The following is a 16,557-nucleotide window of genomic DNA, read 5'->3' on the forward strand; positions in this document are numbered from 1 at the left end:
TTTTCTTCCATCATGTCTGAAAACTGGCTGCAAGGATTCACTTTCAAAATCAATCTGAAACTGAACTGTGAATGAACCAGATGATGCAGGATATGTCAAGTGAACATAATTGGATTACGTAGATTGATGTTGCACTCAGCAGCAGAAATGAGACCCTACTGCAGGTATCTGTTTTAGTGAGGAGTTTAAGAGCCACTGATAGAAGAAGTAAAAAAAACAAAAAACAACTTGAGACTTCCGTAAAGTAAAGGCAGAATTTTGGAAAAGAAATGAAGTAAGAAGTCTTGAAGTCGACACTCACAGACTCAAACACAATGTATTCGGTGTAATTTGATTTCAGTATCCCATACTGTTTATTGTTGAAACCTAACTTAAGATCATCCAAACTCCAATTTGACATGAAAGCTGACAGACTGCTGTCACCTGCTTATAACGATGTATTAAGATAAATATCTCAATGTTTTAGATTAATTCTCAAATATAACTTCTTGTAAAAGTATGGATTGACCTCAAAATGCTACAACTTTGAAAAATTACCCCTTATTCTGGAAATACTAGCTCCAAGCTCTAACTATTCTGGAACTTCTCATAAAAGTTGCAACTTGATTCTCATATTATGACTTTTTCTCAAAATATAATCGACCTTATTCTCTACATCTATGATTCTTTTTGAAAGTGGCCTTAATACCCCATTGTACTATGGAGAAACACGGGGCAAACTGTGAGACTTCTAAAAGTAGAAAGAAAAAGTACTTTTTGTCAAAATTCTGGCTTTAATTTTTTAAATTTGAATATTTTTTTTTCCCCCCAATGAGAACCCAAGTCTTGGAGCAATGGTTTTATTGAGAAAATTGGTTCAGTTTTCTTTAGAGCAAGCAAATATATAAAAGGTTTCATGAAGATAATTTACCACAGCGACTGAGGTGAAGTAAAAAACAACTGAGTGGCGTCTGAGAGACAGTACAGCTAAGGACAAAGGTGCAACAATACCCAGACTTTGAGTAATAACTAAATATTTCAGTCAGACAGCTTTTCACCAAATAGAAAAACACAGTCAGAATTCTTACCAAATACCAGATGGAAGGATGTAGAAATTCCTAAAATGTCTTATTTTAGTACTTTAAAATAAAAACTATTTTCCCACAGGTTCCCTTTTAAGCCGATTAGATTTTGTTTTGGACACCAGACTGATCTCTAACATCCCTGGTATACCAGCCAATCACACCAGATCATTAGCAGAGATGCTGCCAACTTCAAGAGAAACGACTTAATGCTGTTATGCAGCTTGTTTTTTCTAATCATTTAATATTTTTATCATTTTTACTGTTACTACTTATAAGATTTCAAGGCTCAGCTCTTTCCAGCGTTTATCTCAGGTCAGTTCAGAAACACCTGGAGAAGAGCTTCATCCTTCATTGGAGTCTGTGCAGAACTCCAGTTGATTTGATGTTCACTGATGTTTTCCTGCACACCTGGAATTACTCAGCCAAGTTAACTCATTTCCAGAAAGTGTAATGGAATTATTGCTGAACCAGTAAAACAAAAACTAGTCACAACAGAGTGAAACATAAGCTCAGTCACCTGCCGTGTGAACGCATTCTGAAACCAAAAATGAATCTATTAGCCACAGTGGCTGCTCGGACCATTTGACGTTCCCTTACATTACATTACATCACACACAGACACACACACAGACACACAGACACACACACACACACACACACACACACACACACACACACACACACAGACACACACACACCACCTCAGCAAACAAAAGCAATGACCACAAAACAAAGATAAGAAATTCCACTCAGTCCTACCAAACCAGTCTCCAGTCAGTCTTCTTCAGCCTGAGGACTTCTTCAGGGACCACTGAGACTGTGATAAATCCTTTTCCGGTGTTCAGTGACTCTATCCTCCTTGATTAGATCCAGTTTGTATGTTCATTTTTTGTAATTACAATACCAGTGAATAATACCACTATACATCCAAGACGAGGCCAAAAATCCGAAAGACATTCTCGTTATTTGAAGCTGGGGTGGTCCAGCCCCCCGTTTTTTTTTATTCCGAATGTAACAGGAATTCCAAACGATCCACTCCCCTTCTGAGTGACAGTCAGACCAACCAATGAATCAAAATCCCATTCTAGACTTCTTCTTCTTGGGTTGAGATGCCTGCGATGCTTGCGATGCTTGCGACAGCCCCAGTCGACCCTGTGAACTCTGGGAGAGGGACAGAGACTGGGAGAAACCCCACCGGATGGAGGAGTCCTGGGACAGATCCACCCTGAGGATCCTCTGAGGGACAGACTGTGAGCTGCGGAGCTGAGAGGAGGAGGACCCAGGTGGAGGTTGTATGGTGCTTCCCTCTTCCAGGAAGTTGATGTTATGTTGCGAGGGCTCATCCTGGAAAAACACCAAAAACAGCTGTTGTGAGTATAAAGGCAAATGATATTTATTCAGGATGCTGACTGTGTAATTGAAACGACTCTTTTCTCAAAATAAAGACAAAAATGCCAAAAAAGCTGTTTTAAGAAGGCCCATGCTGCTGGTTTTATATGTTTATGCCCATTAACCAATTAAATTTACAGTGTACAGTCAAACTGGTGCCCCTGTTGGGCTGTAATATTCAGCAGTGCCATGCCATTAAGTGGCCTGCGTAGACAGCTGGTCTGATTACTGAAAACGTGGCTGGAGCGCCTCCTGTGTAGCTAAACTTAATGAAATAACAACTCTTATGACAAAAAGTTACACAGCTTCTGTTTTGACTGGCCAGATCAGTCTTTTTGATTGTTAGCTGCAGACCAACAAGACATGCCTCTGAACACACCACCTTCCTCTTACCTGTGGTGCAAACAGAGAGCTGAGGTAGTCCTCTGCTGGACGTGTGATCCTCCTCTGACTGGCTGCTGTGGTCTGGGACAGAGAAGGGGTGTTGGAGCTCCTGGGAGTCTGGTGGTCACCTTGTTTATCTTTAACACTTCGAGGTGTGACGCTTGGCGTGGGAACTGGGGTGTCATTTTGGACTTTGGAGGGTGTTGTGGCTCTTGGTGTCCCATGCTCTGAAAAGCCCTCCAACTGAGATAACGGCCCCGTCCCTTCGGTGTCAGACCACATCCTCTGGCTCGCTGCCGAGGACCAGCCCGTTGAATCAGAGAAATTGTCCAGATCCGACTGGTAGCTGACAGATGAGGTGAAGCTGCCGGACAGCTCCAGGCATCGGCCGGCAGCTCTCTTTGCGTCCTTCTCCCTCCTCCTCTTCCTCTTCAGAGCCTTCACCTTCTCCTCCCTGTTCAGCCCCAGGTGGTCCTCCCACCACGCCCGCCACGCTTCCTCCCCCTGCCAGGAGAGGGTGAGGCGACGGCTGAGCTGATCTCTCCAGACCTCTGTGTCCACCAGGTTTGGCATCAAGACTACATCTGGAGCCCTGAGGGAGTTGGAGACAGTGCTGTGAACCAGCAGCGAGCGTTTGTACATGCTCGCTCTCAGATCTCGCCTCAGGCTCTGCACACGCTCCTCTTCCGTCGAATCTCTTGCTTCGTCATTAGCCAGGTGGAGAAAGCCTTTAGTTTTGATTGTGAAGTGCTGTAGAGAGCGTGGGTGGGGCTTCTTTTTACGACTTTTTTGTATCAGTTTCTGGAGCCAATGTTTCCAGGTGATGAGAGCACCTTTGCTCAGCTTTACTTGAGTCTGCTGCTCACAGGGACCAAGGCGACTCAAGCTATTGGAGCTGCCGACTGTTTCCTCCACACCGCGGGCTTCCTCAGTATCATCAGCTTTATCTCCACCAAACTTTCCATCTTTCACTCCTGAGTCCAATCCATTAGCGTGATCCAGCTCTGGATCATCGTTGACAATGACCTGCAGCCCCAAATGCTTCAGCTTTTGACTTTTCCCTCCTGACTCTGAATCCTCAGAGTCAGAGTACATGATCACCCCTTGCTGTTCCTTCTCTGGTGTTTCAGAAACAAACCTTGGCACAGCCAGACCCTGAGTTGGCCCAATTATGTCCTCATCGCTCGACGTATCTGCTATAATCAGCTGAGAATTTAGTGAAAACTTTTCTGCTGTTTTTCTCCCCGATGTTGTGACTTCTTTCAGTGTTGGTTGTGTCAGTTTTGTGGCTGCTTGTTGTGGCAGTGGTTCATCCTCTGCTGCTGGAGGTCGAGAAGTGTTGGCGTCTGGCTGGTCCGGCTCAAGGATCTGGTAGAAAATATCTCCTGCCTCTGTCAGCTGTAGGATGCAGATACACTCCTCTCCACCTGCTTCTTTTCCTCCTTTCTTCTGAACACAAGTCATACCTGATAACAAACAGAAACGTTAGCCACATCATACAGTATGACTTTAAAAGTAACAGGAATATGTTGTTAACTACGAAAGTAAAAAAATCTTCCAACAACAAAGATATTTACTTGTTGTAAGTTTTTAGCTAACAAGCTAGTCACCAATCAAGACTGCAGTCAGCTGGATTTTATTGACAGTAGAGTTAAGACAGAGCTGCTTGCATTGATAAAATCCTGATTTTATAACCACGACGTCGTCTGACAAAATCACCATAAAAGGACCTGAGAGATAGAAGCTCACTCACGTCTGTGTCAGCTGACGTGCGGTCAGTTAAGAGAGACGCATAAAGAGGTGTGTGTGTGGAGGGAAAAACCGACCTCAAAGTTGCGGGGAAATCCTGGCGACTCTCTTCTAGGCAAAGTAGTTAAGGTTTGTCCAAAAAGTTCGCAGATTTGTAGCTACATGCTTTTGTGTTGAAAAGTCGCTAAAACGGTGTGAAAAGTCGGTAAATCTAGTGACTAAAGCGCTAAGTTGGCAACACTGCCTGTAAACGCGCCCTGATGAAGCAATAGAAACAGTTGGCATCGATTCGTTTTGAAAAGAAAAATGGCCAATGGGGAAACTGCAACACTCGGTCGGCCGACCAATGGTGTAACGTCATCACTCAGTCAGCGACAGACATTCTCATTTATAGGGCTGGCCCTGCTGTTGCGGGTCCAGCCAAAAACAAGGTAGGCACATGGACAGTGGAACCTGACAGATACATAGGCTACCTGATATTATCTTGCCACATATATATCAGTAATGATGTATATATCGACGTATAAGTAGCAGGAAATGTCAGAGTAGAAATGCCAAAGATATGTTTGAGATCATTTAGAAACAATGTCTCAGTTATATAGTTTGTTCACCAGAGAGCACTGAGTTTCAACTGAGAAATGTCTCACTCTTTACATATCTCAATCTCACTTCTTCAACAAGCTAATCTTAAGAATCTTTGGGAAAAGTGTTCATGTTAAAAATACAGTATGGGTTGAAATGTAATGGACAACCTTGAGATTTGACATGATACACAACCCTTACTTTCAAACAAAGTGTTGATGCTAATATTTATGTTTAACCTTTTTGTTAAGAGAAAAAGGAGAAGTTGATGACACACTGAAATGTGCAATGATGCAATGTTTCCAGTTTCAAGGTCTTCATCAGTGCAAATATCAGTGAGCCAACAATCTCTGTTTGCTTTGAAGCCACATGGTTACACACCTGCGTCTGCAGGTAAAGCACATTTCATCATCAGGTCATATATGGAATCTGACACACGGATGCTTTTTACTATCTTACAACTGTAGGGCTCATTCCATTCACTCATTGGAACACTGAACCAGATTTTGAGGTGAAAACTTCCAGAGAAGCAGAAGAGAGCACAGTGGAATCTTGTCACCAGTTCCCTTTAATTCATACTGTATAGGAACTCCCCGTGCTTTTGGTTGAATTACTGTCTTCAACACTCTGAATGTCTAAAACTCTGATACTCAGACACAGGAACACACGCATACTGATTACAGACAAAAAAATATAAAAATAAGATGAAACTATGATCTACAGATAGAAATATTCTACAACATATTTAGGCTATCGACTTTGTAGCATTTTTACTCAACCCGCGTCTATCCATACCTGCAGCAGGTGAGGACAGTCTGTTGGTCGCGGTGTCCAGCCGGTGAGGAATCTGGACAGGAAGGTGTTTCAGACTATCTTTGGGTCTGAGCAGAGCCTGAGCAGGACCTCGACTAAAACAGGCCTCTGCCCTTCCTCCTGATTACATAGTCACACACAGTGGGAGTATTACACAGATGGTTAGTACGGAACATGAATGTTCTTCAGATTACAAGTGGACCAACACACTGAACCACTGGAAGAAAAATTCAAGCTTTAATTGAATAAAAATTAATTGAATATGAACTACACAACTGCAAATTCCATTTGTCTTGCTCTAATAATGCCACCCCCCCATTGACTGACCTGAGTACTGCAGCAGGGTGATTTCCTGAGAACTTTGGGAGCCCAACAGGACCTTATTGGTTCTAGCACCACCCACTGTTGAGCCTGAGGAGGCGGAGCCAAGAAGGACATGACAAAACATGGGCGGGGAGTGCATCATGTGATCCCACTTGAGCATGGGCATGGAGGGGAAACGCTCGTCCATAATGTAGGCTGAGAACTGACAGACAGAGAGAGAAAGTGGTAAATGTGTTTGGGTGGGATGGTGTTCAAACAAAATCTCAGGCTTCTCATTTTTACCCAGTGATACCTTCACTTTTTCAGGTTAGAATGACACGACACACAGTTGCTGACACCATCAGCGACTGTGTTGGTGGCGTTTGTTACTGCTGATTATTTCATATGTAACTAAATTTTATAATGCTGTGAGTAACTTTTTATACAGCGTGCTCAAGGTGGGAATGTTGCACCTTTATTCCGCCTCGCCGTTCTGTATAAAAGGTAAAAACAGGAAATGGGAGGGACATTGTTGTTCCGCCTTTAAGCAGGCAGTAGAGGTAGTAACAGAGCTGGATCGACGTCTGTGTAAAAGGGAGAGCCGGCGACAGATTGTGTGTTACACGTCATGCTGGCATGCTATCTAAAAGCACACACTGGGGCAGCATCATGCTGGATTTGTTTGGCGCAGTGTAAACAAGCAAAGCCTGCATGATGACAAGTCTTCTAATTGGCAATATAACAGGATCTTTGTTTAAAAGGGGCTAAAATGAAGCTGAAGATCCTTTTTGAGGCAAAAGAAACCCCGACTGGCATGTGTGTGTTTTAGTTCGACAGACCAACAGAGTGGTGAGTCTTCTCTGGTGAAACGATCAGCCGATCGTGTTATGTTAGTTTCATTAGACTTGCAATATTTGGAGAAAGTTACAATCCCTCCACTGTAAAAGTTGGAAGGTCGATATGTGGATTAAATGAAATGTTATCAATCCCAAACCCTAAGTACAAACCGTTAAAAGAATTGCACAATGTATAAAATGTGTACATCTTAAAAAGCATGTTATAACAACATGCACAAAAAGGTCAGTTCAGTCAAAAAATAAGGCAGATGATCTACATTAGCCCCCTCGAGTCACGACAGTCCAGTGAACTGTGACATGATTTCTTACTCTGCTTGTGCACCTGCTGCAGTTTATGGGACTGTCATGACTCCAGGTGTCTCTTTCTGCACATTTGTTTTGAGTTGGTGCCATCACTGATATGAGAGGTGAAAAACCTGACAGCTAGTCAGGACAAGCAGATTTTACAGATGAAAATGTTTTAATGGTTGCACCATTCCCAGGCTCATCCTGACATATTTGGTATATTTGGAACTCTGGGATATTCGCTGGAACTTAAAATAAAGTTCTGAGAGATTTGAATAAAAAAACGACAAAATTGTACAAGCTACGTGTTTGTGTGTAATATTGTGTTCCAATCAATGTACCTGAGTGGTGATGAGGTGGTGGAAGGAGTGGACGTCTCCAAGATATTTGGACAGGATGAGTCTCTCTCCACTCCGACACTCTGAGCTGTTGCTGATACGAAACAGAGTGTGGCTGCACGTAGGACTCGCCTGGAGGGGCAGAAAAGGCATGAGGGATGGAGGAAAAGAAAGTTAGGAGGGAGAGAAGAGGAGATATACAGAAGACAAGGAGTTAGAGCCGATTTTACAGTAAGCTTGGTTGTCAGTTTATTGCTGTAATTACTCCCCCGACACAGAATTGCTCCCACTTCAGAGACAAAAAAAACAAAAAAAACAAAAACAGCTTGGATTAAAACTCCAGCATCAGCTGTAGTGTTGAAAAAGAAGAGTTTTGGCTTGTGGCATATATCAGGGCCGCTGTACAACACTTTACAACTGTGAGCATTAATGAGTGTAGTATGGCTGTGTAGTTTTAGACAAATTGTTGAACTGGCACAGAGGTCAGAGGTGTGTCTTAAGGCGCTCAGGTAATTTGGTCCGCACCAAGGGAAAAACATACAATGTTGCCTTTTAGTTCTGGTGCGGTTCACGTTCACATAGACTTTCTACAAATGAACCGAGAGGAGTAAACATGGAGTCATGGAGACGGACAGTTAACTCACTGATTGGACAGTTTCGGCAACTGCCACGGACCCATATGGGGAAATCAAATTCTGGTGACTGACAGCAGGTCATTCTGCACCTTAATGCTTCTAATGTGTAGATTTATTTTCTCTGGTATCACAAACAGCTCACAACTAATAATAATGACTAATTGGGAGAAACAGGATGAAATAAAGAGCTATCTTGTACAGCAGTATTACGGGGGTATTACTGTGGGATCGTTGTGTCACTAATATTTTAATGGACTTTAATGAACTGCCAAAGTACAGAGTAAGAAACAAGCACTAAAGACTGCAGTTGACGGCCTTAAACGGAGGTTTCACAGGTTTCTTTAGTGAGATATAATATAAAATGACTTAATAAATGCTATTAATACTTAGTGAGGATGTCAAAAACTTGTAAAAGCTAAGAAAAACTAGAGGACTAGAATAACTCCAATGTTGGATTCAATTTTTTCATTCATTTACATGCTCTTCTTTTGGAAAAAAAACAAATCAAAAACTAAACTCAGTCATGTCTCCACTGAAATTGGAAAAATACTGAGACATCCAACCATATTACCCACAACCTCTCATCTCACCCTGATGTCCGTGAGCTCCACCCCCGTCCTGTCTGCGTACAGCATCACCCTCGGGTGGGCAGAGAATTCGCACCATCGCCACGATGACTTGGCGTTGAAGTACAGGTTGCTGTCCTCCTCCCGTACCTTCTGCATCCTGACGGGGCAGAGAATCACTTTGAGTCAGCTTGACTTATAACCTGACTTTCAACAGATAAAAGCATTTAAGAGCTTCCTCACTTAAAGAAAGAAAAACGTCCTCACCCTTTGCCAACAGTCCACAGGTTCGCTGCTCCACTCTCACTTGCCACCAGAACTTCACCTAGTATATGAGGACTGACAACATGCAGCATAGAAGACCTTACTTCAACACCTTTTCCTCAGTTGGAAAGTTTTCCAGAACTCGCCTTGCTCCTCCCTGATGATCACTGACCTGACACTGATGCACGTTGCGACCTCTCTGGTGTTGACCACCTGCAGCAGACGAGGTTCGTTTCTTTCACTGAACCTCCAAACTCCACACAGGTGATCCGACCGCACAGCAACACAACCTGCAACAAATGAACAAACCTGATGAAATGTCTGCATGGGTTGGAGGAACCTACCAAGCCACATTCAATTCCTCATGATCTTTGAAATATTTTCCTCATTCTTACAGTTGTCGAACAGGGAGACAGAGCTGATCTGTCTGATGGGACCTTTCAGCTGGAAGCTGATTGGGTCGCTGCTGGTGGTGAGAATGGAGGAACTTCCTCTGTGGTGCTGCAGCTCCACTCTGTGGAAGTCTGAGGTGCTGTGTTAAGAACCAGAACCAACCCCTCTGCTCCACCTCTCACCTCATCCATATTTTTCTATGTTAAAAAAAAAAACCAAGCCCAAGTTGATGCATTTGCTGTCAGTCAACCAATAAATTGACTGACAGCAAACTAATTATTTCACCACTGACTTTTTGTATTGTTAGGACAAAAGAATCTTGGAGGACTAAAGCAGACCTGTTGGGTTTTTAGATTTTTGTCTTAAAACTCCAATGCTTGAACTGATTTGCAGGATACTGAGACGGTCCAGTCCCTGGTTTCCAGGATAGAGGAGGCAGCCATGCTGAGAGCCGCTGCTGCTCTGTGAGAAGGGGATGAAGGCCAGAGCGCCACCTGTGGCTCCTTCAGAGAAGAGCAGACGGTCTCTCTGCTCTGTCAGCTCCTCGTACAGCAGAGCACCCAACAGCTCAGGAGGGACAGAATGAACCACATCTGACAGCAGGACACTGTATGCGTTCAGCGATCTGGAAGAATACGACTGCTGACATCTGGGGAAAAGATGCAACAGGGGAGGGAAGAAGAAAAAAAAATCATACAACAAAAGATGTTAATTTGATTTCAAATCTTTCAACAATCACAGAAACTCACTTTCACACCAATTAGTCAGGTCCACTCACATTTTAAACTTCAGCATATCAAGGAAGTTTTTCACCTTCCACATGCTGGCTGAATCCTTCCGATATCTCTGCAAAACACACACACACACACACACACACACACACACACACACACACACACACACACACACACACACACACACACACACACACACACACAGAGATTCTGATGACATGATAAACAACAAACACTGCCTCCAGCTCAGAGTAGGGTTACACCACTGAGTGTTTTCTCTTCAGTGTTTCTATCTTTCATTTATCTCAGTTAAAGTGAGTGAAAGACGTGTTTATCTGGGTCAACTTTCGCCCCCCGCATTTCCTGTCTGTTTTCACTGCAGCTATCAAATAAAGGTGTAAAAATGCCCCAAAAAGTAACTTTCACTACTTAAAAAAAAGCACATGAAAGATACTAATAATCTACCTGTGACTGATTAATCACTCATTGTTAAGTAATGACTTGGGGTGACACTTAAGAAGGAAGTATTTTACTTGTGTTTTGTTAACTTATGATTCAAATATCCCCTCTACCATGCTGCAACAATGGTCCATGTCAACATTTCTACTTCAGCTAAGTGATTACTGGCCAATCACGCTGGTTGATTGATAAAGGGACACTGCTTAAAACTTGAATCCATACTTTATATATTCATATATAGCCTGGATATAGAAAGACAAGGCAATAGAATAGCTGGAGATCAAAGGGCTGCCAAGCATCTAAATACTATTTTCCTATTTTTATATTTTAGTCCATAAAATCAAAAATCTACCAGGCCACATTGATTTCTGTAAACTGCTTATTTTGTCTAACAAGCATTCTAATGAATAAATAAAAACCGGGTTGTCATAGAACATCTGTTGTGAGACTCACCTCTCTCACTCCTTGTTTAAAGTTGAAGTTTTCACCCAGAATTTCACCCATGCACCCAAAGGCGTCCTGGCAGTGATCCATGAAGAAGTTCTGCATCTAAATACAAAAGATGTTTACAAACCTCAAAAAACAAAACGTAACGGCAAAAAAAAAACACCAAAAGATCTGAGGCTGCCGGGTACTGCTGAATTCACACCAATTCTGTGGATTATGAATCTGATCTGATTGGTCTGGACGACTATTCGTTCCTTTCATCAGGTGATGAGCCACATTGTGCATGAAATGTCACACATGCTAAGATTAAACCTCTTTAATCTGTGTGGCTGTGTGTAAAATTTATGAGACAAATAAACTTTACTGTCCCGGTGAGGAGATGCAGTTCCAAACATATTGACATCAACATAAAAATCATTTTTTATTTATTCAACTGTTGTACTCACATGTTCTGTGAAGTCCAGTGGATCTGGAGGCTCTGAAGGCCAAAGGTAAGCTGGAAAAAATGTTTACGAATACTTTTATATATACTTATATAAAACAAATATAAAATAATGGTAATATAATACATTTAGTAACAGACAAAAAAGATAGACAGAAAGGTGTATTCAACAAGACAAATACGCTTTACTGCATTCACTGCATCTAAGTTTCTGGATACCAAAAACTGTGAGAATAAGGGCTGAAAAAATTCCTCTTCCAATATGTCAGCCACTGTACAACTGAGTACAACATGTCAGGTGCAAAGTATGGAGCCCCAAGACCTACTTCACAGCTCCTGGTCTGAACTGCAGGGTGAACAGGAATTGCTGTCCGAGGACTGAATGACCTCCTCCCTGAATTATAAATCATTTCTGTCAGGGACTCACAGTTTTTAGGAGACAGGAGGGGAACTGGTATGGGCTCAGTGTGACGCCATGTCTCCCCTCTAACCTGATGTCTGGATGTAAAGGTCCAGCTGGAGGGAGGACCAGAGCCGCCCTGAAACCACAACAAAATAATAAGTCTGACAATACGGACACACAACAGACGACACTTTCAAATTGCTGATCCTGTCCAACTAAAAAAAAAGCATAAACTCAAAAGATTACGTTCAAGACTAAGAAAAGCAAAACATCCCCAGTGAAAAAGCTTAAAGCAGATAGTTTCTTCTCACAAAATTTTAATGAGATACAATAATCAATAATGGTTTCTGTTGATGAACTGATCTGTTATATTGAGTAATGGTTTCAGTCCAACAGGAGGTTCCGAACCTTACCGTCGACCCTTACATGACTCTTGTTGACACATCACACCCATGAACAGAAAACTAACACACCTGAACTATCTTGAAACTTTTAGAAAATTTAGAAAAACTGAAAACTGCATTTAGGTCTTTGGAAGCCCATTTCGTCTGTTTACGAAAAAACAAAAAACAAAACATAACACTAATGGTACACCAAAACTTGTGTCTTGTGGTTTTGACTTAGTATCATCATTTGCATCGAGTAAGTCTTACAATATCAAATATCAGCTCATCACGAGTATATTTATATCTGTCACATATTACCATTCATTCAATTGTTTCTGTTCCCGGCAGAAATGTGCTTCCAGAAGTTTCAGCCGATGCCCAATTACACAATTATCTGTCCTCTAGCAATATACTTGGTTTTACCTGATTTAGTTTTTGATTTTTATACTCCTGAAGTTTTTTTTTTGTGATCGATTATTTATTGTTTCTATTAGGAAAGGGGAAAACACCGTGAAAGTCACAAGGCAGACAAGGCAATGTGTAATACAATAGTTTCTTCTATAATATTCTATACGAGTACGCAAGCAAATACATGACAACGTGGCAGAGGATGAGAGTTAACCACACATATTTATAAGAAAACACTAATGTTCTCTAGTAGCTTTGAGCGACAAATAGCATTTTGTGTCTTGGCATAATATAACTGAGCTGCTGAAAGCTCCAGCTGTGCAATATCCTAGTAAGCAGGGAACCATTCCCTCCCTGTCAGTGTATGGGGCGGTTTCCAGCAACAAGCTACCATCCTTTTAGCAGCTGTGAGATCAGCCAACAAGAGATGCCTATCATTTTTAGTAAGGTCCAAAGAGGAGGTGTCATTAAGTAATAGCAGACACTTTGATGGAGGGATGACTCTCCCATTAATATTACACACAATAATTAAGACATTTCCCCAAATTCTGTTAAACTGTGGTCACTGCCAAACCATATGAAGAAATGCGCCAATGGTATTGGTCTGGGCATAAGTCACAATATGGATTAGCTCTGAGTTTCATTTGTTGTAATCTCTTGAGGTGTGAGATAAAACCTGGGAATAAATATATAGTGTATCATTTGATGGTTTGGAGTTCTGGATGACAGGGATTTATTTGACCATATAGTGTGCCAGTCTAGATCTGAGAAAATGTTAATCTCTCTCTTCCAGAGTCTGTTGGATAGCAAAGGTTTAGATGAGGCCTCAGTTACGTGTTTACAGAGGTCCGAGACAACACCACTGCTTTTACATTTGGTGCCCAGTATCAAACGAAGGGGTCGACTTTCCAAGTCAGTGTTCCCATGGGACACCTGGAGCAGGCATCGCTGCATGCAACTGTACACAGACAAAAAGGAAGTGCCCGGGAGGCTACAGGACCTTTGTAAATCTTGGAATTCACGGAGACCTTGTTGCCGCACTGTGTCCTGGAGAGTATGAACACCTCTGTAACCCCACCGTGGAAAGCAAAATGGCTTCCCACCTATCAAAAGAGGGTAATCATGCATAATTGGAGACTGACAAAAGAATTTACAAATTTCTGCTAGTTGCTGGACTTTATGCCAGGCATGGAAAAGATATGATATAACTGGCCCGAAGTCCCGTCTCACTATCTTATGGGGTATGTTGTAATGTGTCAAAGTTGGTAGATTACGTGGATATACTAACTGTTCTTCAGAGGGGCCCCACGGTTCTCAGGATTCCACAAGGTAACTAGTGGAAGCAGAGCAAAACACCAGAGTACCATTCAAAATTAGGTAGGTTAACGCCTCCTGATGATTTATAGCTTTGCAAGGTAGAAGCTTTAATTTTATTTGTTCCTAAAAAAAAACTCAAGCAAGCAGCACGTTCATTTCTTTCAGTATGGCTGTTAATAATTTCACACTACTTTGGTTTTTTTTTTTACAGCATCAAGCGGTTACAAATCGGCAGTAGATCCTTAGTTTTGAGCCCTTTATGATCAGGAAGCTTGCATGTAATCTTTGTCATGATCTAACGTAGCTTGTGATCACTCCTAGCTATGGCAGGTCTAATGCAGGAGTGTAAACTGCTTCCGAGTACTATTTATTTACTTATCAATGAGTCAGTATTGAGCTGACAGCAGACCCACCAGAGGTCGGACTCGGTCGTAGCAGCCCCAGTTTCCAGCGCAGTGTTTGAGGACGGAGTCCGGCGGTCCGCAGTTGTAAAACGAGGGAAAAAGCTGCTGTGGGAACTCGTAGTCCATTTTGTTCGTTATCGACGAATTAAAAAGGCTGTCGGCTTTACCAATTGTGCGTGTGTTGTCGTTCCCTCACCCTCAGTGTTTCTGGGAACAAGTCTGAACATGTTGTTCTCCGGCTCAGCTAACGTTAGCTCCCCAGCCCTCCGCTGTTAGCTTGCACAAATAAACACATTTCTCCTCGACCGATCGTTATGACACGCCTTCTGGAAATTAAACTACACGCCGTAAACGTCGGAGGGAACAACGTAGTCCCAAAATAGACCAAACGTTGTTAAAATTGTCCCCAAGCCTCAGTGTACACCGAACACGTGTAGGCTAGCGACCTCAAAACGACAGTCAAGTTCGACAGTGTGAGCAGCCGGCATCAACAACAAAAAACTTCCGGTCAGATATTTTTTAAGAATGGCAACTAAAAAAATGTAAAATAAAAGTGAAAAGGAATTGGCCGAGAACATATTTCTTTGAAAAATAACTGCATGAAGAGGCAACGTGTAAGATGACATGAAATGTTAAATAACAATTCTTTGCAATAAAAAATAAAACACATACCTCCGTTTCATCCACAATCTAGTGTGTAGGAACCGTTTCAAGCAATACTCGCTTCAGCAAACACACAACAATAACAACGAAAAACAGATCCATAAAAAAACATTTTTTTGGCCTTTTATTTTGAAGGCTAAATGCCCATGTCGGAGGTTTTGTTTCAAAACAGGCCAGAAAATCCATCAAGCACGACAGATTTACAGATATCGATTGTTGTATAAAGTTTAAAAAATAAAACTCCATCCATCCATCCATCCATCCGCTGAAGAGTGCCATGATATGCATAAAAACAAAGAAATGGTCAAGAATTAACTTTTGCGTTCAAAAGTTGAGCAATTAAATAATTGGTTAAAATAAATAGATGCAGAAATTTAGATTTTAAATATGAATAAATTCCATCATGTTTTTATATTTTCATTTAGATATTTTGTTTATATATTTGTGGATTGTGTTGTCCATTTAATAACGAAAAAGACTTCAATACTCGTACAAATAAGGAGGGGTGCCTCGTGTGATCGAGACAAGAGTTCATGCTCGGAAAACGAAAACTGCATGTTTTTATTTTGAAAACAGGAGACCGGATGCGACTATCGATTGTCGCGTGATCAGCTGACCGAAGTGATCGTTCTGTCGATTGGGACAGCAGCTGAAACGAGCCGAATAGGAGGATAATTTGTGTTTCTATTTCTCACGGAAGGAAACGCTAATCGCCAGGCCTTTCGACAGAAGGAAATGTTTCAGTAGAACGTTTTTTTTTCTGGTACGCACCTAGTATTCAACCTTGTGTTTTGGTTCCGTTAGCCGTGTCGCTAATCCCGGAAGTCGCGACATTGCAGGTGTAGTGTAGCGTTAGCACTTCGTAGATCACTGCGCAGCAAAATCTGTCCTCCAACGTCCAATAATCAGTTAGCTTTTTGGTTAGAATACCTTTCCTTCAGGCGCCCGCGACTGTCCCGCAGCGGAGCATGAATGAAATACTTCCCCCTGTCTCCTGAACGCTGCCGCGCCGGCAGTGAGCCTGGATTCAACACTAAGGTTAATTCTTCAAATGCAGCACGGAGGCACGAACTGTTGATGTTTTCACGTGAGAGCGGGTACTGCGTGTTGCTTATCTCTGCGAGAGGGTCGCAGTTGTTTCTGTGTGCGTGTCTTCGTGACAGCACGGGGAACTGGTGACTCATCGACGGTGTATTTGTTAGACTGCAGCCATGACACGACTAATGCCCTGAGACAGTGAGCGGACCCTCGGTTCCTACTGACCGTGTGTAC

The 16,557-nt window shown here is 42.2% G+C and overlaps 2 protein-coding genes across 10 annotated transcripts in view; one reads left to right on the plus strand and one right to left on the minus strand.

Annotated features, from left to right (window-relative positions):
- Positions 1–9: 9 nt before the first annotated feature.
- taf1c (TATA-box binding protein associated factor, RNA polymerase I subunit C) lies at positions 10–16,135 on the minus strand. 5 transcript variants are annotated; one of them, XM_040156985.1, is made up of 16 exons: positions 14,632–14,694; positions 14,190–14,234; positions 12,132–12,243; positions 11,709–11,758; positions 11,269–11,364; positions 10,401–10,468; positions 10,021–10,271; positions 9,625–9,753; positions 9,402–9,519; positions 9,233–9,304; positions 8,990–9,125; positions 7,768–7,896; positions 6,309–6,507; positions 5,964–6,101; positions 2,847–4,303; positions 10–2,408 (listed from the first exon to the last, which is right to left on the minus strand). In XM_040156985.1, exons 5-16 carry the CDS (start codon positions 11,362–11,364, stop codon positions 2,136–2,138), a joined length of 3,066 nt encoding a protein of 1,021 aa, XP_040012919.1. In that variant the 5' UTR covers positions 11,709–11,758; positions 12,132–12,243; positions 14,190–14,234; positions 14,632–14,694; the 3' UTR covers positions 10–2,135. The 5 variants fall into 5 exon arrangements, with proteins under 5 accessions (XP_040012919.1, XP_040012920.1, XP_040012921.1 ...); XM_040156986.1 differs by lacking the exons at positions 14,190–14,234; positions 14,632–14,694 and adding an exon at positions 16,057–16,135; XM_040156987.1 differs by lacking the exons at positions 14,190–14,234; positions 14,632–14,694 and adding an exon at positions 15,295–15,392.
- LOC120806163 (WD repeat-containing protein 7) overlaps positions 15,855–16,557 on the plus strand; it is a 123,528-nt gene continuing 122,825 nt past the window's right edge. For 2 of the 5 annotated variants that reach the window (XM_040156978.1, XM_040156982.1), the window contains exon 1: positions 15,855–16,048. The gene's annotated coding sequence lies outside the window, so the exon portion shown is untranslated. Of the gene's footprint in view, positions 16,049–16,141; positions 16,324–16,408; positions 16,522–16,557 lie in introns of those variants that run through there. The other 3 variants (XM_040156983.1, XM_040156980.1, XM_040156981.1) reach the window with 3 other exon arrangements.

The sequence above is a fragment of the Xiphias gladius genome, chromosome 20 (genome assembly GCF_016859285.1).
Source record: "Xiphias gladius isolate SHS-SW01 ecotype Sanya breed wild chromosome 20, ASM1685928v1, whole genome shotgun sequence".
Classification (NCBI taxonomy): domain Eukaryota; kingdom Metazoa; phylum Chordata; class Actinopteri; order Istiophoriformes; family Xiphiidae; genus Xiphias; species Xiphias gladius.